The sequence below is a fragment of the Phyllobates terribilis genome, unplaced genomic scaffold, assembly GCF_046119375.1.
Source record: "Phyllobates terribilis strain yellow unplaced genomic scaffold, ASM4611937v1 Scaffold_1__5_contigs__length_1240528914, whole genome shotgun sequence".
In the NCBI taxonomy this organism is placed as follows: domain Eukaryota; kingdom Metazoa; phylum Chordata; class Amphibia; order Anura; family Dendrobatidae; genus Phyllobates; species Phyllobates terribilis.
The window spans coordinates 998,098,882-998,122,813 of record NW_027362761.1 but is presented as its reverse complement, the minus strand read 5'-3'; the positions used below and the strand labels follow the sequence as shown (position 1 = coordinate 998,122,813).

Below are 23,932 nucleotides of genomic sequence, written 5' to 3'. Positions count from 1 at the left end.
CCTGCCGTACCCCTAGTGAGACAAAGAGCCGGTAGACAGCTGCCCAGTTTACCCTTGACAGCTCCTACACCCTGTAGTTCAGGGCCAGACAGTCAGCTCCGTAGGTCCACTAGGGCCACTAGAGGCCAGTTACCCGCACGTTGGAGGATCTAAATGTTTAAGTTGTTTTACAATGTTTACCTGTTTATTGTTGCTTGTGTGTAATTTTGTGTTTCTAGTTGTTTTTAGGAGTCTTCGGTGGATTTACCGGGAATCCTTTGTATATAGTTGGAGCGTAACCCAGGATGGACTAGAGACTGTTAAGGACTCGGGGTAGGACAGACCCCTACCTGGTTACGTCTCCCTGTGTTGGTGAAATGGACACCTTTGCTTTTCTTCAAAGACTGCACCCGGTTGCGGACATCCGTGACCATCTTATTGTGTTTCCTTATTGTATTTTATTGTTCTTTGATATACCTTGTTATATTTTTCTAAAAAGTGTTTAGTCCCGGAGTACTAAATTTCACTAGGGGGGAGTGTGACACCCCAGGGGTCTGGTTGTCACAGTGATAGAGATATTACGTCTGAGAGCAGGTGGGAGGTCCTTTGGTCAGGGATCCTGTGCATGCCACACCTCCTGCCCAGCCTTGGGAGGGGAAGAACTTCCCCTGTATAAACCCGGGGCTGAGGCAGGGTTAGTGAGTCCAGGAAGAGGAGAGACAAGAGCAGCATAGGAAGCAGCAGAGTCACAAGGAGTCAGGGGCTGGCAGCTAAAGAGCTCGCCCTGACTAAGAAGATTCTTTACCGGACCCGGAGTCCGAGGCTGTGGGGACTAACTTCTACCCAGCAGCAGAATCCGTCAGGCAGGGGATTTCAGGTCCCCTGGCCCAGAAGCCCGAAGGCCCGGTCACACGCGTGGGACCAGCACCGCCATCGTGGAGCGGAAGCCATTAGAAGGCCCCGAGTCACCGGCCATACGGGTGAGCACCACACGGTACACTCAGGGACGTGGGCTACTTACATCAGCTTCTAGCAAGGTAGCCAGAAGAGTACAGTCAGCTTGGGAGGCCTACAACTACGCCTGGCCAGGGGAGATCCCATCTGCTCAAGGACTGACCAGGCCCCGTTCGCTAGCAAGTACTCCGGGAGGGTCTATCGTTGTTACCAGTAAAGACCCTGAACGCTACCATACCGTCTCTGAGTGGTTCCTGCTACCCCCATCATCCACGTCGGCTGCCCTGAGGCCATACCCCTCCCGTTGGGGGTTATACTATCACGCTGCACCATCCTTCCACCGGCCTCAGCGGTCTGCCCTGCAGCAGCAGCCCCCTGGCTGCATTCAACGGGTGGCGTAGTCATCAACCATTTTCTACCGCTAACAGACTGCCGTCCAGTTTGACTCCCTGGGCACGGACCGGGTCACCGCCACGAGACTACAACCCTAAACAGATCCGGCTCCGGGTAAGCTCCCGCGTGCGCAACGCAGCGCGACACAGGCCCAGGGGCGCGTCACATAGACATTAGAAATTAATGACATTGGTTGTGAAATGTTTCTCCTACTCCATATGTAATTTTATTTCACCAGATTAGACTTCTGGAGGATAATACAACAGGCAGTGCCTCTGTGCCCAAAATGGTACATATAAACTTAGTGGTGGCCGTACGGTGTATTTTCCATCAATGGTTGGGGCCAAAGTCTCTGGATATGCCAGCAGATGACATAATACAAATGAAACTATTGTTTGGTATAGATTGGCCTGATATAGAGAGAAATAATGAAAAACATGCAATTAATTTATTTAAAATGTTGAAAAATGTTGTAGAGATACAAGATGTAGTCTGTCCATTTCAGTATATTGAGACTTTGGTTATAGTGAGGCTGGAGACCTGGAATTAAAATAGAATTCCGACAAAGGAATTTCATTAAAGGTTTATTATAGAAGGCACTAGAAAATGTGTTTGATGATTTTCCGACGGTGTTATCATGTGGGGGTCTAGCACTTCTAATGTACTTAATCTCCTAGGTAATATATTCCAGCATTCCTCATGTATTTAACATGACATAGTTAAACGGATTGTCAACCTCAAAGGAAATTTTCAGCACACCTAGATGCTTGCCAAATCCTCGCATTGTATAAAGAACACACCGCTAGCTTATGGCTCCGCTTGCAGGTACCAGTGGTTGTCAGATGACTGTATGTGATTTGCAATGTGGCAGTCATTTGCCGCTTCTCAATAGAATGTATTGAACAAAGCACCTGAGCCTCTAGCCAGCACGTGACCATAATTATTCAAATCCCATACTTGATGTGATGCAATCTGGAACCTGGCAAGCAGAGCAGAATCCTAGCGGTGTGTAAATTACACACCATTAGGATTAGAAAGCTGCAGGGCTCAACGAAAACTTTCCGCAGGGGTTGACAACCTCTTTAAATGGCTATACTTCTATCTTTTGTCATTTGTGCCATTTTCTGTGATATTCCTACATTTTGAAAACTGTACTATGAAATATTTTCTAATTTGTTTGTATGTTATCTTAAAACTATTAAAAACCAAACAAAAAGTAAAAAAAAAGAATATACAGGATGCAGCCGATCAAATCTACATTACTTCTGCCCGGGAAGCCCATTGCAGTCTCATAATTTGCGTTTATGGCATTTTTGCCTTGGTTGAGGATATGTTACATTTTGTCAAACATTCCCTTTTTCAAAACACCTTGCTGTCTGATGCTTTACTAAATGTTACTAGCTAGAGATACATTTCACATCTTTTATGCATCTCTCAGTATATGCCATGAGCACAGTCATTCTGCTCTAAAAACATGTCATTTTAAAAGGAAAAAGGAAACTGAGATAAGACTACACAACTGGAAGCTCACATTTGATAACTAAATTTGCAAATGTGGCAAAATATCTGGATACGTTTAGTGACACGTTGGTTGTAATCAAACTATTTTGTGCCTAAATCAGCAATATTCTTAGGCCTTACCATTCTTACCATCATTTTCTAGAAATAACATACACACATGGTCAAAATTGTTTGTGCCCTTGTTTAATGAAAGAAAAACCCACAATGGTGACAGAAATAACTTGAATCACACAAAAGTAATAATAAATTAAAAATCTATGAAAAGGAACAAATGAAAGTCAGATGTTGCTTTTCAACCCTGCTTCCATAGTATTTTTTAAAAAATTCAACTCATGAAATAGGCCTGGACAGAAATGATGGAACTCTTAACTTAATATTTTGTTGAACAACCTTTTGAGGCAATCACTGCAATCAAACTGTTCTGTAACTGTCAATGAGACTTCTGCACCTCTCGACAGGTATTTTGGCCCACTCCTCATGAGCAAACAGCTCCAATTATCTCGTGTTTGAAGGTTGCCTTTTCCAGACGGCATGTTTCAGCTCTTTCCAAAGATGCTCAATAGGATTGAGGTCAGGGTTCATAGAAGGCCACTTCAGAATAGTCCAATGTTTTCCTTTTAGCCATTCTTGGGTGTTTTTAGCTGTGTGTTTTGGGTCATTATCCTGTTGCAAGACCCATGACCTGCAACTGAGACCAAGCTTTCTGACACTGGGCAGCACATTTCTCTCTAGAATCCCTTGATAGTCTTGAGATTTCATTGTACCCTGCACAGATTCAAGCCACCTTGTGCCAGGTGCAGCAAAGAAGCCCCAGAACAGAACAGAGCCTCTACCATGTTTCACAGTAGGGACAGTGTTCTTTTCTTGATAAGCCTGATATTTCCTTCTGTGAACATACAGCTGATCTGCCTTGCCAAAAACTTCCATTTTTGTCTCATCTGTGCATAGGACATTCTCCCAGAAGCTTTGTGGCTTGTCAACATGTAGTTTGGCAAATTCCAGTCTGGCTTTTTTAGGATTTTTTTCAAGAATGGTGTTCTCCTTGGTCGTCTCCCATGAAGTCCACTTTGGATCAAACAACGACGAATGGTGCGATCTGACACTGATGTTCCTTGAGCTTGAAGTTCACATTTAATCTCTTTAGAAGTTATCCTGGGCTCTTTTGTTACCATTCGTATTATCCGTCTCTTTGATTTGTCATCAATTTTCCTCCTGCGGCCACGTCCAGGAAGGTTGGCTACAGTCCCATGGATCTTGAATTTCTGAATAATATGTGCAACTGTAGTCACAGGAACATCAAGCTGCTTGGAGATGGTCTCATAACCCTTACCTTTAACATGCTTGTCTATAATTTTCTTTCTAATCTCCTGAGACAACTCTTTCCTTTGCTTCCTCTGGTCCATGTTGAGTGTGGTACACACTATGTCACCCAACAACACAGTGAGCATCTGTAGGCCTATATACAGGCCCACTGACTGATTACAAGATTGTAGATACCTGTGATGCTAATTAGTGGACACAACTTGATTTAACATGTCCCTTTTGTCACATTATTTTCAGGGGTACCATCTTTTCTGTCCAGGCCTATTTCATGAGTTTAATTTTTTTTTAAATTCTGTGGAAGCAGGGTTGAAAAGCAATGACAGACTTTCATTTGTTCCTTTTCTCTTCTTCATAGATTTTTCATTTATTATTACTTTTGTCAGATTCAAGTTATTTCTGTGACCATTGTGGGTTTTTCTTTGATTAAACAAGGGGTACCAACAATTTTGATCAAGTGTGTATTACTGAGTTTGTATGATAACTATGAATCGGCATAACCTTAATTGTTACACTAAGTCACTGTTTTCATCACAATTATGAGCAGTCTCAAAATTCATAAGTCAATTAGTAATATGTAATTCATTATTATAGTAGGTTATGAAGATAGCAACAAACACAGCAGTTTTCTTCACTGCTTATTATAAGCCACTAATAAGGGATGCGACTCATTTAAGTATAGGAACTAATGTGCTGAGGTTACTTGTTTATCAGAGCTAATTGTAAAAAATATGTCACAACTAGTGTTGAGCCACCCCCGTAGTGTTCGAGTTCGGTTCGGTTCATCGAACACCCGTGTGTTCGTCGAACTGTTCGTCGAACACCTTCGAACACCGTTAAAACCAATGGCAGGCAAACAAAAACACATAGAAACACATAGAAAACACCTTCAAAGGTGTCCAAAAGCTGACAAACTGCTCAGAAGACACAACTAACACATGGAAAAGTGACAAGTACATATAGTCATGCGAAAAGAAAAGAGGTGGAGGAGTAAAAGGAGGGGGAGACACAGATATAGGCATGTCATGCCCTTCTAAAATCCAAAAAGTGAGAAGCCGACACGGCCAGTCCGCTCCTGCCCGTGCGACCTCCGTGTCGCCGGGTTTGTGCCAGAGCCGCGGTGAACCCTGACAGCCAGCCCCCCTCTCCCAATACTGGTGCCTGTCCACTGGTGGGTCGAGCGAGCCCCCCTGTGGTAGAGGCAGCTCTAAGCTTTTTAATTTAAATTGTCTCTCTAATTTGAATGAATACACTTTAAATCCATTTACAAGGATCTATTGGAGGGCAAGTCTCATGCCAGCAGCCGCGTAATTCCAGCTCCAGTAGCGTCCACTAAAGCTGCTGCAGTTAAAAAGCTTTTATAAGGATCGAGCTCGGCTGTCCACCGCAAGGCATCCTACTGCCAGTCCCAGCCCCTATGCCTTGGGGTCCCTCCTGGTGCTCTTCACTGAGTATCCCGTGGTCCCGAAGCATTTCCTTTGAAAAAATTAAGTGTCCAAACTACAGGTGGTGTAGCTTGCTTAACAGCCGGGATAATCCGCTGACTAGCAGACACTGCTACTAGGCACAAAGTATTTCCTGGGCTAGATGCAGTTAAAAATTTTGTAATTAGATACTCTCGTTGGATGCTGAGAAAGCATTCCATAGAGTCTCCTGGCACGCCATATATGATTCTCTTAAAACGCTTGGGGTAGGGGTCTAGGGGACCCTTTTATAGCCAAAATCATGGCCCTGTATCGCAATACGTCACCTAGGCTGAAGATAAATGGAACTGTAGCACCCTGAGGGCTCGGTTGCTATAGAGGTAATGCACCTCACCCAGAGGTGTGATATCTCACTCTCAGGTAAGGATGGAGTGTGGATCAGGACCCGACACCTGCATGCATTACTCCACATTGCCGTGGGGCAGGGCGACCAATATGCCCCTGAGATGGGCACGACAGTCCCTGTCCCTGGCTGGAGTGGGGGGAGGGAACACTGAGGAAGGGGAACCCTGTAGTGCAGGAGCAGGGAGGAAGCAGTTCCTGGGTGCATTGAGAAGGGAGTATAAAAGGTGGGCACCATCTTAATTCAGTGCAGAGAAGTCTGAGCAGAATTGACAGGGAGCAGGGGCTCTGCATGAGCTCTGCTCCAGAGGCGGGCCTAGTAACAGAGGCCCAGGCCTGGCAGAGGGAGAAGGATGGAAGAGGAGCGGAGAAGGCTCGAGGAACGAGGAACGAAGGGATCCCAGGGGTGCGGACGGGCGAGTCGCCACCCCACGCCCGAATCCACCTGCGTGGAGGGGTTAGGCCAAAGGGGGAGACCGGTCCCCGAAACTAGTGGAAGCAGGAAACGACCCTCAGCTAGAAACCGGAGGCTGTGACATTTTATGTGGCGCAGCCCCTTGCTACACCCGCTAGGAAGGCACCACATAGGGTCAGGGAAACTGGCGCCAAGTTTACCAAGAGGAGGCCTGAGGCAGCTGGACAGAAGGGTTGGTAAGAAAGGCTAGACAAAGGACACACAAAGGGGGTCCTGTGAAGCGCTCCAAAGTTATCTGGGAGTTGTCTGAGCCCCTCACCTGGTGAGCACAGTACGACGTGGGCAGCCGTTACCTGCAGACGTGGTCTGGATAATAAGAACTGTGAGTAAAGGCCCTGGACTGCATCACTGACTCCGTGTCGTTACTGCTGCTGCCCTGCACCATCACCCCCATCCTCCACATACACTGCCCTGAGGCTATACTCCTCCTGTGGGGAGTTATGCTATGCTCTGCTGCACCCACAACACCAGCCTCAGCGGTCTGCCCTGCAGCGGCGGTTCACTCTGACCGCAATCCACGGGTGGCGTAGTCGGACATTTAAACATCAAAACCACATAAATAGTTCCGCCACTGGTTTGACCGCCCTGAGCCACGAAACCGGGTCGCCGCCACGGAGACTACAACCACCAGCATCCACCAAAAAGGGTCCGGCTCCGGGTGTCCCAAGGCCCAGGGGGTACATCAGAACATTTTCAGCACCTTTCACAATCACCAATGGGACAAGGCAGGGATGTCATCTGTCCCCTCTCTTATACATCCTAGTGACGGAGCACCTGCTCTCATCAATTCACCATAACCCCAATATTAGGTGGATTGAGGTGGGAGGCACAGAGTTCAAGTGCTCTCTATTTGCTGATGATGTTCTAGTATATATCACTCAATCACATATATCCATCCATGCTGTTATGGCTGAAATAGATCACTTTGTTACATGGTCAAATTTTAAAATCAATGCAGCGAAGTCTGAGGCCCTCGATGTCTCCCTCCCTAAATCCATACAGGATTCCATCCAGTCCAACTTTCCCTTTGCCTGGCCCTCACAAGGTATCAAATACTTAGGAATTCCTATTCATAGAGACCTCTCCCATCTATGTTATCTTAATTTTGGGCCCTTTATTGAACAACTCCATACAGACCACTGTTGGCACGTTAGAACTGTAAGATTCACTACGTGAACCACTGGTGTTTTGTGGAAAAGCACATGTACACTGTGTTCCAAATTATTATGCAAAAAGTGTTTAGGAGTGATAAGGGAAGAATTTGTTTGTTTGTCAGTTAAACTCATTGATGGTGATGTGTGTCAGGACTCTTTATATCACTGTAAGCAATTGCAGACACCTGTGCTAATTAGTTTGGCAGGTGTGTCCAATGAAAAGCAAAACTACTTAAGAAGGCTGTCCCACATTATTAAGCAGCCTACATTTTCTGCCAAAATGGGAAAGAAAAAGGATGTGTCGGCTGCTGAGAAGCAACAAATTGTGGAGTGTTTAGGTCAAGGCATGACTACAATCAACATTGTGCGATGATCAGGATGAAGTGTCTTGGCAATCAAGAAGTGTGTAGCTGATTCACAGTACACACGCATGCGTGCTGATAAGGGCAAATTGATGACTCTTTCCTACAGGCAATTACATCAGGTTAAAAGAGCAGCGGCAAAAAAGCCTTGTCATAGCAGCAGACAAGTTTTTGAAGCTGCTGGTGCCTCCAACGTCCCCCGAACAACAAGATACAGGGTCCTTCAGAGGTTTGCAGCTGTGCATACGCCATCCTGTCGACCTCCTCTATCCACTTCACACAGGCAGAAACGGCTCCAGTGGGCCAAACATTACATGAAGACTGATTTCAAAACTGTTTTGTTCACGGATGAGTGCCGTGCAACGCTCGATGGTCCAGATGGATGGAGTGGAGGATGGCTGGTTGATGGACACCCCACGCAAACACGGCTACAGCGCCAACAAGGAGGAGGTGGAGTAATGTTTTGGGCTGGAATCATGGGGAGAGAGATTGTGGGCCCCTTTAGGATCCCTGAAGGGGTAAAGATGAACTCCATAATGTATGTGGAGTTTCTCAAACAGCACTTCCTGCCATAGTTCAAGAAGAAGAACCGTGTATTCCACAGCAAGATCATTTTTATGCATGATAATGCACCATCTCATGCTGCACATAAAACATCTGCATCTCTGGCTGATATGGGCATAAAAGAGGACAAACTTATGGTGTGACCCCCATGCTCCCCTGACCTCAACCCCATTCAGAACCTCTGGAGCATCATCAAAAGGAGTGTCTATGATGGCGAGAGGCAGTTCACATCTAAGCAACAGCTCTGGGAGGGTATTCTGTCCTCATGCAAAACAATTGAAGCAGAAACCATCCAAAACCTGACAAATTCAATGGACGAGAGAGTTCAGAAGCTCCTTTCAAACAAGGGGTCCTATGTGAAAATGTAACATCACCTAGAATAAAGTTTTGAGTTGAAAACTGTTTGATTTCAGTTTCTAATAACCTGCTAATGCTTATAATTTCAAAAATGACCATTTTTTTGGTCTTTATTAAAATGAAAAGGTTGATGGAAAAGTTTGGGGGATCTAAGAGTGTGGCAACCCAGTAGTCAGGATTACTTCGAATTCTGACAATCTGAGGGTCATGTTGCAGGTAGTGCAGCAAGAAGGCACTTATGTGTCTTGCGCATCTCGGAGCCCCAAAATTATTTTCCGGGCTAGATGCAGCTAAAAATTATTATTAATTTTAAATCTGGTGGAGCTTAGTATAGATGGCCTAATAGAATCAGTGCTGCACACTGCTACAAAGCCCAAATTATTTTCCAGCCAAGGTACAGATAAACATGATTAGTAATTTTAAATCTGGTGGAGCTTATTATAGATGGCCTAATAGAATCAGTGCTGCACACTGCTACAAAGCCCAAATTATTTTCCAGCCAAGATACAGATAAACATGATTAGTAATTTGAAAGCTTAAAATGGTTGGTGAGGTGATTTTAACCAATCATCAAGCTTTTACTCTCCCCAGGATGACACAGGGGTAGAAAAGTCGTTTCGGATCCATGATTTGTTCATCTTTATGAACGTGAGTCTGTCTACATTATCAGTGGAGAGCCGCGTGCGCTTATCTGTCAGCACACCACCAGCAGCGCTGAACACACGTTCAGACAGAACGCTGGCTGCGGGGCATGACAAGATCTCCAAGGCGTAAGTGGATAGCTTCGGCCATTTATCCAGATTGGAAGCCCAAAAAGAGCAAGGGTCCAGTGACACAGTCATGGCTTTAATGTTTACTTGGAGATACTCCTGTACCATCGTCTCTAGGCGTTGACTATGTGTCAGACTTCTTGTCTCCTGTGGCCTTGCAAAGGATGGGCTAAAAAAGTGGTGAAATGATTCCGCAAAATTGATGTTACCAGCAGATACTGTGGTTCTGTTACGGTTTGAGTGCTGAACACTTGACGGTCCCACGGTTGGCAAGTTGGAACTGTGAGATTCACTACGTGTACCACTGGGGTTTTGTGGAAAAGCACATGTAAGATTCTGCAACAGTCTCTGCTGATACTCCAGCATGCGTGCATCCCTTTCTATGGCAGGAATAATTTCTGCAAATTTACTTTTGTACCGGGGATCTAACAGTGTGGCAACCCAGTAGTCAGGATTATTTCTAATTCTCACAATTCGTGGGTCATGTTGCAGGTAGTGCAGCAAGAAGGCACTCATGTGTGTTGCGCATCCAGGAGCACCAAGTCCCTGTTGTGTTGGTGGCGAGGTAACAATCATGCTTCCTTCCTCTGTCCTCTCCCCCCAACCTCGCACAACAGAAATGTGATCAAGGTCTCCCTCATCTGATGAGTCTTCCATCAGTTCGTCCTCCAATTCTTCCTGGGCTCCTGCACCTTCCTCACTAGTTTGGATGCTACCATGCGCCCTGGTAAAACCATCTCCCCCACCCTCACATGCCTGCCGCCTTGGTGCTGCCGACCGTCTGGACCTTGCAGATGTTAGCCCTTCCGCATACAACTCCTCCTCCTCTACTTCCTCCACCTCCTCTTGTGCCACCATCTGACTCCGAATTCTGTTTAACATGTGCTCCAGCATGTAAATCACCGGAATAGTCATGCTGATAATGGCATCGTCAGCACTAAACATCTACGTCGCCATTTCAAAACTGTGCAGAAGGGTGCATAGGTCCCTGATCTGAAACCACTCCTCCAGCGTGATTTGCCCCACCTCTGGATCTCGTTGGCCCAGGCTATACGTCAGAACGTATTGCACCAGGGCTTGTCGGTGCTGCCACAGTCGCTGCAACATGTGCAGAGTTGAATTCCACCGGGTAAGCACATCGCATTTTAGACGGTGAAGTGGCAGGCCCAACGACTTCTGTAGAGATGTAAGTCACTGAGCTGCGGGATGCGAACGGCGGAAGTGAGCACACAGCGACCGTGCCCTCTGCAGAAGGCCATCTAGTCCGGGATAGTGGGCTAAAAATTGCTGGACAACCAGGTTCAACACGTGAGCCATACAAGGCACGTGTGTGACATAGCCCCGGCGAAGGGCCGCACCCAGGTTTGCAGCATTGTCGCACACGGCCTTCCCTGGTTTCAGGTCCAGTGGAGACAACCATTCATGAAATTGGTTCTCCAGAGCTGACCACATCTCCTCAGCTGTGTGACTCACATTTCCCAGACATTTCAAAGTAAAAACCGCCTGATGACGCTGAGTCCTACTGCCAGCATAGTAAGGAGGTGTGCAGGATCCCTTCTGCGCACTTAGAAAGCTTGTGGCATGACCAGACAGGCTTTGGGTGCAGGTGGAGGACTGAGAGGAGGTTGAGGAGGCAGAAGCAGTGGAGGAACTTTGAGATAAAGAGGATTGACGCACAACTCGTGGGGACGGCAAGACTTGGACAGCAGCCCCTTGTCCTGCTGTCACCATAGTTACCCAGTGCCCAGTCAGCGACATGTAACACCCCTGTCCATGCCTACTCGTCCAAGTATCTGTGGTGAAATGCACCCTGTCACACACAGAGTTTCTCAAAGAAGCGGCGATGTTGTGTGCGACATGCTGGTGGAGCGCAGGCACACCTTTCTTAGAGAAGTAGTGCCGACTGGGCATCTGGTACTGGGGCACTGCGACGGACATAAGGTCTCGAAAATCCTCTGTGTCCACCAGGCGGAAAGGCAGCATTTCTGTAGCCAAGAGCTTGCAGATGGTGAAATTCAACCTCTTAGCTTTCTCATGGCTAGGAGGAAATGGTCTTTTACTTGTCCACATCTGAGGGACTGAGGGCTGGCTATTGTGCTTAGACGGGGTTGATAAGGATGTCCCCGGCAAACTGCCGGTCTGTGAGGAAGATGCAGGCGGACATGTTAGGTTGCCTTGATCCAAAGGTGGTGCTATCGATGTCGGACAGCGCTCAACACCAACTGGTGTTACCATCTCCAAAGAAAATGATGACCTGCCAATCACGCTGGCTGTTGCGGGTAAAGAGGTGGCAGGTCTGCGCCCCAAAACAGGTGTGACTGCTGTCCCCCCAGTCACAGAGGATGAAGAGGCCGCGGATGCACAAGATATGGCAGACGGTGGTTGGCCCAGCCGGCTAGGCCGCATTGTAGCACAGTGAGCTTCCCACTGCAACTTATGCTTCATGTCCATGTGCCGGTTCATGCATGAAGTACTCAAACTATGTATTTTTTGGCCTCTACTTAGCTTTTGCTGACAAATGTTACAGACAACACGAGTTGGGTCATCTTTATCGATCTGAAAAAATGCCCAGGCTATGCAAGGATTAGCACCCATGCGACCTGAAGAGCCACCACGACTTGTGGTGAGAGGCAGAGTTGTGTTTGAGGATGCAGTTGTTGACGTGCTTCCAGTACTACGTCTCTGTCCAGGAAGGCGCAACCTGACCTCATCGTCACTAGCATCCTCCTCCACCTCCTGTGCTGACCTCATCTCTTGGCTGACTGTGGGTTGACAGTAAGTGGGATCTCCAACCTCATCATCATCACCCTGTGCGTTATCACACCCGTCGTCCTCAGAGCCAACCTGTTCCTGCCCTGACAAAAAACTAAAGTTGTTGCTCCAATCAGGTATTTGAGTCTCATCATCGTCTTCCTCATTGTCTCCACCAACAGGAGTTACAGTTTGGGAATGAGGGTCTACATTATGGTCAGAACCTTCTGCGTCTGGTCCTGGATCCGACTCATAAAGATTCTGGGCATCAGTGCAGATCATTTCCTCGTCTGGATTCACAGAAGCGCTGGAGTCGACCTCTGATTCCCAGGCTATAGTATAAGTAAACAGCTCTGCAGACTCAACCATCTGTTCTACCTCATACTCAGACGGGCAGCTGGAGATTTGGGAGCTGTGAGGAAGCAAGTGCGATTGGGGTGACACCTTTGAGGACTGGAGTATTTGTGATGTTGAAGTTGATGTGGAGGAGAGCCCACTTAAAGGAACACTTGATATCCATTGAAGCACCTGCTGTTTTTGTGCCTCATCTGCAATTTGTAGCGATTGGCTTGGCCGTAAGAAAGCGATCTTATCACATTGTCCGCTAAAAGAAGTAGACATTTTAGTTTGGCTGGAAGATGGTCTTTCTTCTGCAGATGTTACTGTTGCTTTAACACCTACCCCACGGACACATCCTTTTTTCCCCTTTCCACCAGCAGCAGGCCTTTTTCCACTCATTTTGGTGGTTAACTAATTCACAACTCTGGAGTTGTTTGCACAAAAAAACAATGGATGGGAACCGAGCAGAGCTGAGTGGCCAAACTGTGGTATTAGGCCAAAACTATTGGCTGGGTTAGATGCAGAAAAAAATTATATTCAATTTGCAACCTGATGGAGGTCAGTATAGATGGACTAATAGAACAAGTCCCACACACAGCTAGAAGCCCAAATATTTTTTCAGAGGTAGATGCAGAAAAAAATTGTATTCAGTTTGCAACCTGATGGAGGTCAGTATAGATGGACTAATAGAGAAAGTCCCACACACTGCTAGAAGGCCAAATATTTTTTCAGAGCTAGATGCAGAAAAAAATGATATTCAGTTTGCAACCTGATGGAGGTCAGTATAGATGGACTAATAGAAAAAGTCCCACACACAGCTAGAAGCCCAAATATTTTTTCAAAGGTAGATGCAGATAAAAATTATTTTTAATTTGCAACCTGATTAAGGTCAGTATAGATGGACTAATAGAGAAAGTCCCACACACTGCTAGAAGGCCAAATATTTTTTCAGAGCTAGATGCAGACAAAAAATTATTTTTAATTTGCAACCTGATGGAGGTCAGTATAGATGGACTAATAGAGAAAGTCCCACACACTGCTAGAAGGCCAAATATTTTTTCAGAGCTAGATGCAGATAAAAATTATTTTTAATTTGCAACCTGATGGAGGTCAGTATAGATGGACTAATATAGAAAGTCCCACACACTGCTAGAAGGCCAAATATTTTTTCAGAGCTAGATGCAGATAAAAATTATTTTTAATTTGCAACCTGATGGAGGTCAGTATAGATGGACTAATAGAGAAAGTCCCACACACTGCTAGAAGGCCAAATATTTTTTCAGAGCTAGATGCAGAAAAAAATTATATTCAGTTTGCAACCTGATGGAGGTCAGTATAGATGGACTAATAGAACAAGTCCCACACACAGCTAGAAGCCCAAATATTTTTTCAGAGGTAGATGCAGATAAAAATTATTTTTCATTTGCAACCTGATGGAGGTCAGAATAGATGGACTAATGGAGAAAGTCACACACACTGCTAGAAGGCCAAATATTTTTTCAGAGCTAGATGCAGACAAAAAATTATTTTGAATTTGCAACGTGATGGAGGTCAGTATAGATGGACTAATAGAACAAGTCCCACACACTGCTAGAAGGCCAAATATTTTTTCAGAGCTAGATGCAGATAAAAGTTATTTTTAATTTGCAACCTGATGGAGGTCAGTATAGATGGACTAATAGAACAAGTCCCACACACTGCTAGAAGCCCAAATATTTTTTCAGAGCTAGATGCAGAAAAAAATTATATTCAATTTGCAACCTGATGGAGATCAGTATAGATGGAAAAATAGAGAAAGTCCCACACACTGCTAGAAGGCCAAATATTTTTTCAGAGCTAGATGCAGACAAAAATTATTTTTAATTTGCAACCTGATGGAGGTCAGTATAGATGGACTAATAGAACAAGTCCCACACACTGCTAGAAGCCCAAATATTTTTTCAGAGCTAGATGCAGATAAAAATTATTTTTAATTTGCAACCTGATTAAGGTCAGTATAGATGGACTAACAGAGAAAGTCCCACACACTGCTAGAAGGCCAAATATTTTTTCAGAGCTAGATGCAGATAAAAATTATTTTTAATTTGCAACCTGATGGAGGTCAGTATAGATGGACTAATATAGAAAGTCCCACACACTGCTAGAAGGCCAAATATTTTTTCAGAGCTAGATGCAGATAAAAATTATTTTTAATTTGCAACCTGATGGAGGTCAGTATAGATGGACTAATAGAGAAAGTCCCACACACTGCTAGAAGGCCAAATATTTTTTCAGAGCTAGATGCAGAAAAAAATTATATTCAGTTTGCAACCTGATGGAGGTCAGTATAGATGGACTAATAGAACAAGTCTCACACACAGCTAGAAGCCCAAATATTTTTTCAGAGGTAGATGCAGATAAAAATTATTTTTCATTTGCAACCTGATGGAGGTCAGAATAGATGGACTAATGGAGAAAGTCACACACACTGCTAGAAGGCCAAATATTTTTTCAGAGCTAGATGCAGACAAAAAATTATTTTTAATTTGCAACGTGATGGAGGTCAGTATAGATGGACTAATAGAACAAGTCCCACACACTGCTAGAAGGCCAAATATTTTTTCAGAGCTGGATGCAGATAAAAGTTATTTTTAATTTGCAACCTGATGGAGGTCAGTATAGATGGACTAATAGAACAAGTCCCACACACTGCTAGAAGCCCAAATATTTTTTCAGAGCTAGATGCAGAAAAAAATTATATTCAATTTGCAACCTGATGGAGATCAGTATAGATGGACTAATAGAGAAAGTACCACACACTGCTAGAAGGCCAAATATTTTTTCAGAGCTAGATGCAGACAAAAATTATTTTTAATTTGCAACCTGATGGAGGTCAGTATAGATGGACTAATAGAACAAGTCCCACACACTGCTAGAAGCCCAAATATTTTTTCAGAGCTAGATGCAGAAAAAAATTATATTCAGTTTGCAACCTGATGGAGGTCAGTATAGATGGACTAATAGAACAAGTCCCACACACAGCTAGAAGCCCAAATATTTTTTCAGAGGTAGATGCAGATAAAAATTAATTTTAATTTGCAACCTGATGGAGGTCGGTATAGATTGACTAATAGAGAATGTCCCACACACTGCTAGAAGGCCAAATATTTTTTCAGAGCTAGATGCAGACAAAAAATTATTTTGAATTTGCAACGTGATGGAGGTCAGTATAGATGGACTAATAGAACAAGTCCCACACACTGCTAGAAGGCCAAATATTTTTTCAGAGCTAGATGCAGAAAAAAATTATATTCAGTTTGCAACCTGATGGAGGTCAATATGGATGGACTAATAGAACAAGTCCCACACACTGCTAGAAGCCCAAATATTTTTTCAGAGCTAGATGCAGAAAAAAATTATATTCAATTTGCAACCTGATGGAGGTCAGTATAGATGGACTAATAGAGAAAGTCCCACACACTGCTAGAAGGCCAAATATTTTTTCAGAGCTAGATGCAGACAAAAAATTATTTTGAATTTGCAACCTGATGGAGGTCAGTATAGGTGGACTAATAGAACAAGTCCCACACACTGCTAGAAGGCCAAATATTTTTTCAGAGCTAGATGCAGAAAAAAATTATATTCATTTTGCAACCTGATGGAGGTCAGTATAGATGGACTAATAGAACAAGTACCACACACTGCTAGAAGCCGAAATATTTTTTCAGAGGTAGATGCAGAAAAAAATTATATTCAGTTTGCAACCTGATGGAGGTCAGTATAGATGGACTAATAGAGAAAGTCCCACACACTGCTAGAAGGCCAAATATTTTTTCAGAGCTAGATGCAGACAAAAAATTATTTTGAATTTGCAACCTGATGGAGGTCAGTATAGGTGGACTAATAGAACAAGTCCCACACACTGCTAGAAGGCCAAATATTTTTTCAGAGCTAGATGCAGAAAAAAATTATATTCAGTTTGCAACCTGATGGAGGTCAGTATAGATGGACTAATAGAACAAGTACCACACACTGCTAGAAGCCGAAATATTTTTTCAGAGGTAGATGCAGAAAAAAATTATATTCAGTTTGCAACCTGATGGAGGTCAGTATAGATGGACTAATAGAACAAGTCCCACACACAGCTAGAAGCCCAAATATTTTTTCAGACGTAGATGCAGAAAAAAAATATATTCAGTTTGCAACCTGATGGAGGTCAGTATACATGGACTAATAGAGAAAGTCCCACACACTGCTAGAAGCCCAAATATTTTTTCAGAGCTAGATGCAGACAAAAAATTATTTTTAATTTGCAACCTGATGGAGGTCAGTATAGATGGACTAATAGAGAAAGTCCCACACACTGCTAGAAGGCCAAATATTTTTTCAGACCTAGATGCGGACAAAAAATTATTTTGAATTTGCAACGTGATGGAGGTCAGCATAGATGGACTAATAGAACAAGTCCCACACACTGCTAGAAGGCCAAATATTTTTTCAGAGCTAGATGCAGAAAAAAAATTATATTCAGTTTGCAACCTGATGGAGGTCAGTATAGATGGACTAATAGAACAAGTCCCACACTCTGCTAGAAGCCCAAATATTTTTTCAGAGCTAGATGCAGAAAAAAATGATATTCAATTTGCAACCTGATGGAGGTCAGTATAGATGGACTAATAGAACAGGTCCCACACACAGCTAGAAGCCCAAATATTTTTTCAGACGTAGATGCAGAAAAAAAATATATTCAGTTTGCAACCTGATGGAGGTCAGTATAGATGGACTAATAGAGAAAGTCGCACACACTGCTAGAAGCCCAAATATTTTTTCAGAGCTAGATGCAGACAAAAAATTATTTTTAATTTGCAACCTGATGGAGGTCAGTATAGATGGACTAATAGAGAAAGTCCCACACACTGCTAGAAGGCCAAATATTTTTTCAGACCTAGATGCGGACAAAAAATTATTTTGAATTTGCAACGTGATGGAGGTCAGCATAGATGGACTAATAGAACAAGTCCCACACACTGCTAGAAGGCCAAATATTTTTTCAGAGCTAGATGCAGAAAAAAAATTATATTCAGTTTGCAACCTGATGGAGGTCAGTATAGATGGACTAATAGAACAAGTCCCACACTCTGCTAGAAGCCCAAATATTTTTTCAGAGCTAGATGCAGAAAAAAATGATATTCAATTTGCAACCTGATGGAGGTCAGTATAGATGGACTAATAGAACAAGTCCCACACACAGCTAGAAGCCCAAATATTTTTTCAGACGTAGATGCAGAAAAAAAATATATTCAGTTTGCAACCTGATGGAGGTCAGTATAGATGGACTAATAGAGAAAGTCGCACACACTGCTAGAAGCCCAAATATTTTTTCAGAGCTAGATGGCGACAAAAAATTATTTTTAATTTGCAACCTGATGGAGGTCAGTATAGATGGACTAATAGAGAAAGTCCCACACACTGCTAGAAGGCCAAATATTTTTTCAGAGCTAGATGCAGAAAAAAAATTATATTCAGTTTGCAACCTGATGGAGGTCAGTATAGATGGACTAATAGAACAAGTCCCACACTCTGCTAGAAGCCCAAATATTTTTTCAGAGCTAGATGCAGAAAAAAATGATATTCAATTTGCAACCTGATGGAGGTCAGTATAGATGGACTAATAGAATGATGCTATGCCCAAAAGATTTTACTTCACTAGGTGCAGTAAAAAAATTGGTATTCTATACACAGGTGGTATATCTTGCAACACAGATAGGCTACTCCACTGACTAACACACTCTGCAATAGGCCAAAAAGGATTAGCTTTGCTAGATTCAGCCAAATGCTGTGAAAAAAACTTGCACAGCACTGGCACAGACCTGCCTGGCAAAAACTGATAGGAACTGATGTAACCTAGTCCTGAAAAGGACTGCAATTACAATTAGTCTTTACTCCCACAACCTATCTATTTAAGAGCACAGACCTGCCTGATAAAAGTCGTAGGAAATGCTGTAACATAGTCCTTAAAAGGACTGCAATCACAACTATTCCCTACTCCCAAGCTATCTGTAGATTTCTGCGAAAATTGGCTTGAAATTAACAAGGTATAGCGCAGACAGCAACAGCGGTGCCGTCTAACACGCAGCTGCAGCAGTGAGAAAATGGTGGCGACGGGAAAAATGGCTTGGTCTTATAGGGCAAGGACATGTGACATACACTGCCAATGACACATGCCCTTGCTTGTGTGAAAAAAAGCACTTCGCTCCGTGTGTGCGCTGCTGATAGGCTGACAGATTGCACCTCCCCACTGTAAATGCGGGAAAGAGAAAAAAAAATGGAGATCTTCATTATTCCTGCAGAGATTCATCCCCTGCCCCTCCCCCCGCCCCGCTGTACACTCAAACTGCATATTAACATTAATTTTCATCATTACTGAGAAAAAATCCAGTTATGATTTTGGTGCACGAACAGTTATCGAACATAACCTCGAACAGCCGAATTTTTCTCAAATCGTTCGTGTTCGCTGAACGGCTCGAACACCGCCCAAAACAGCTCGAATTTGAGATTGGCGAACAGTTCGAGTCGAACAACTCTCATCTCTAGTCACTACTCATTGATTTATTAAAAGAAAGAAAAGTTAGTGAGCGTATGAATTATTTCCAGTGTTCTAAAATAATGCATACCATATGACTGACAAATACTGGTGAACATTTCTACCCTACTTCCCAACCAAAAATCTTCATCTGCTACTTCATGACTCCCTCAACTTTGGATTCTGAGATGAGACAGAGTGATCTTAGAAATATTCTCTTAGTGAGCATTTTGTTACATAAACAGCCAAAGCTTGTTAGGTATTCAAACATGGGTGTACATATCATAGCATATAAAATGTAATAAACATAGATGATCAATAAAATACACATATATAGACAAGATACAGAAAACACAAAGTAGTTCTGTATTTCAATTCATAATGGCATATTACATTTGGCTAGATAGCTTATTATGAGGCAAAGAGTTGGGTAACAATAAAGCATGCCAAAAACCAAATGAATTGTACAGAAAACAAATACAAAAAATGCAAGTTGTGCTAGAATAGCATTTAGACAAGTATATCTTTCCTATTACCTATAGTAGCCTATCAAACATGAATATTAATCAAGTGTGCTACAATAAACACATCTAGAAGTCAAAAATTATTACCTGTGGCCATAATAGGAAAGGAAAAGAGCAAGACTGCTGTGCACCGTGACGCATTTCACAGCTACCTGCGGTTTCGTCAGAAGGTGTCGGAGCACAATGTAATCGCCATTCTATATTGTAACCCATTAAGAGAGAATGACCGCTCCTATACTGTAGCGCATTGCTGCCATGATGCCTCATCACCGAGGGGCCGGCGCTCAATGCAGACATCACGATAGCACATGACCGGGTCAGCCGACCCGGCCAAATGCAGAGGCGATGCCTCGCATCAAATGAGCTTCGTCCCACGGCACATGAGGTAGTGCATGCGTGGTATTCTCTTGCAGGCAGCCGCCAGGAGTGTATCTGATAGTGTCACCGAGAGGCAGTACAAGGAGAGCATTATATCAAGTTTATATTATAGACTAATGGTATATCGGAAACATATACTAGTAATTGTGGGAATTCCATTCATTATATATCCCCTAAAAGAAATTCTTTATCCTGTGCAACCGGTCATATTATAACATTAGAATCTCTACAGCCCAACTCATTTTCCAACATATTTGTATGGCCACTTGCTACATTTCCCCCCTTCAAGGGTTTGTCCTAATGTTGACTTCTTTTACAAACTTGTAAAAGAAGAACTATCTAATATCCCATGGCATACGGCTAATTTTAACCTAACATTTGGGGAAAACAGAGCCATTAGGGAGCTTAAAAATATGAAAGAGTTTGTTATTAAACCAACTGATAAGGGGGGAAATGTTGTAGTGTGGCCCACAGGTATGTATGAGCGAGAAGCCTGTAGACCAATTGTTAGAAGCGGTGGGATAAAAATCCTCTTCAATGTTTCAAAGTGAAACTAGATTCCATTCTTCTTGCAGGCTTTCGTAAAGATATAATTACTAACAACATGTTGGAGGGGTTAACTACCAAGTTCCTGGTTGTTCCCACCTTTTACTTAATGCCAAAATAAGCAAGAATACCACTAATCCGCCTGGGCGACCAATCGTAGTAGGCATCGGGGGTTATGTGAGAGTGTATGCTGGTTTATTGACTACTATTTGCAGCAATGAGTTGAAATCTTCCTATCTTTTGTCAGGGACACTATGGACACTCTTAAACATCTGAATGAAGTACAACTGGGACACGACATGTTCTTAGTTACCTGCGATGTCCAATTGTTGTATACATCAATTCGGCATTATCAAGGGATTGCAGCGTCGAGGTCCTTTCTCAATACTGCAAATGTGGGTTTTGATTTGATTCTATTTATTTTTGTAGTATTACAATTTTCGTTAACACATAATTTTTGTGTTTTTAAGGACCGAGTTTTCCTACAGCTTCAGGGAACAGCGATGGGGGAGACTTGTGTGACCTCATGCGCCAACCTTTTCTTGGGGTTGTGGGAGAGAGAAGTGGTCTACAATATGGAGGACTTTGGCGCTGTGATCTCACGGTCTTGCTATATTGATGATATTCTGTTTATTTGGCAGGGGTCAAAAACATCTTTGAAAACTTTAGTGACTAGACTCAATGGCAACCAACAGAGTATCCGTTTGACATGAAAATACAGCAAAAACAAAGTGGAGTTTCTTGATGTTCTTGTTGAGAGAGGGTTTCATCACTACTAATGTATTCCGTAAGTCCACTGCTACCAATACATAACTCCATGCAGCCTCCTCGCATAACCCCCAGATCAATAGAGCAATACCCATAAGCCAGGTTTTTCGAATGAGAAGGATTTGCTCAGATGACTCTAAATTTGAAAAAGAATCTAGCATCCTTACTCAAAATTTGAAACAATGGGTCAAGAACCAAAAAATGATAAGAACAGGATATTGGAGAGCAAAATTTGCCTCCAGGAATCATCTCCTGACTACCACCAAAAAATGGGGACCATCATTGACTCACAGGTTAGATTCATCCCCTCCTTCAATTCTAGATGGACAGACCTTGGTACAGTCATAAAAAAGTACTGGTCAGTGGTTTTGACGGATGATGATCTCAAGAAACATCTCTCAAGTCACCCATCTGTGACATGGAGGAGATCTAAAAATTTAAAAGACTTGATCACTCGTAGTTATTATTTTGCTCCCACCAAATCATTCTTTACTGATATGGCTGGACCACGTTGGGGGTCATTCCAATGTGGCAATTGTTCAGCTTGTAATTACATGGAGAGATCAAATACCTTCACTAATAGTGACGGTGCAAAAATTTTCACGATTACACATCACATTACGTGTAAATCGGAGATGGTTGTGAAGTATGCACACTGTCTATGTAATCTAATTTACATTGGAATGACGACAGTCAACTCCGTGTCAGGACATTAGAACATGTGAGATACATTAGGAATGAATTTAAAAACTTTTCCCTGATATTTTAGTATCCCTAAATTTCTAAAAATTAAAAGAATTGATCTTGTCCACCTAGGAGTTAGAGGAGGGAATTACAAAAAAGAGTTGCTAAAAAGAGAATCCAAATGGATCTTTTCCCTTAATACAATGTCACCAAAGGCTTTAATGAAAGTTTGAGCTTCAAACCCTTTGTCTAGAATGCGATTTTTATTGTATTTGGTTAATATTTTTTTATTATTGTTGTCTACTTGATGTTTGATGCTATCTGTCGCCAATATTGTAACCTGTATCTCTTCTTAACTTCTTTTATACTTACCAGTATGTTGTTTTTGTAGTGACTCGCTGTTGATAGATACTCCAATGGTCACATATATTTGGCACCCACTGTAGTGATGAGCGAGCACTAAAATGCTTGGGTGCTCGCTGCTTGGGTCGAGCAAATTGGAATGCTTGGGTGCTCTACCCTAGCAATGAGCCCAATCTAAGTCAATGGGAACACAAGCATTTTTCCAGCAGCCCCCCTGGAGTCCAGCAGGGGGCCTAAAAATTGCCCAAATCGATGGGAACAGTGCTGAAATGACATGGGAACAGCATGGGGAAGACCCCTGGAAGCATCTCTGACTCCCAGGTCACTTCTGTGAACAATGTTGTCAGAGTATTACACCACTTTTATGGACTCACAATAAAACATAAAAACTAAGCCAAAATGGATTTTCCTGGAAAAAATGTTAATGAACATTCTTTGAAGGATAATGACTTGTATATAAGGCAAAAAAAGCACAAAAAAAATGCTCCTCCACACCTTGGGCTATGTTCACACGTAGCATTTTTGATGCATTTTTGCACTTTTGCATTACTTTCAACCGTGAAAAATGCATTCACCAGTAAATGTCATTTTAACATTTTACTACCTTACATGCCCATGTGGTGTATAAGACATGATCAGACACATCCTGTTTAATTTATGAAGGAGGGACTCTGAAAGTTACAAAGCCTATTTTTACAGGGCAATAAGGTGGCCCTTACTATTGTTAAAAGGCCAGCAGTCGGCCCTCACTATTGTTAGAGGGCCATCAGCAGGCTATGCTTTGTTGTTCCCATTATTAAAGAGTAGGTCTCCTATACTGTTATTGTGTATGCAGTGAATGCAAGGGCTGCCAAAAATTTGGATGCACCCCAATACCCCTTTAAAAAGACATAGAGGAGGGCCTCAGTAAAAAAAAAATGTTCCCATTATAAAAGAGTGGGTCTCCTATACTGTTATTGCACATACAGTGACTGCAAGGGCTGCCAAAAATTTGGGCACACTCCAATACCCCTTTGAAGAGACGTAGAGGAGGGCCTCATTAAAAAATTGTTACCATTGGTAAGGAGTGGGTCTCCTATACTGGTAATGCCAATTTACCCCTGAGGGTATACATGAACATTTTGTATAACATACAGAATGTTAGAGGTAGGCCTGTAAAAAAAATTCTTATGGGCATCATAAACACCCTTAAAAAAAATTATGTGGGTGTGGTGTTACATCTTGGTCACCCTGATGATATGGTGGTGGAGGATGAGGAGAAGGAGGAGGACAACAGAAAATAGACAAAATCAGGACGCGTATACCCATGTCTGGTTGTGAAGAGGTGCATGGGAATAGACCC

At 43.0% G+C, this 23,932-nt stretch overlaps 1 protein-coding gene across 1 annotated transcript in view; it reads left to right on the top strand.

Annotated features, from left to right (window-relative positions):
- Window positions 1-20,896, top strand: part of LOC141162921 (uncharacterized) — an 88,563-nt gene extending 67,667 nt beyond the window's left edge. The window contains exons 4-5 of the mRNA XM_073649111.1: window positions 20,560-20,703; window positions 20,805-20,896. Of these exons, the coding sequence (XP_073505212.1) occupies window positions 20,560-20,703; window positions 20,805-20,896 (236 nt within the window). The remainder of the gene's footprint in view (window positions 1-20,559; window positions 20,704-20,804) is intronic.
- Window positions 20,897-23,932: the final 3,036 nt, after the last annotated feature.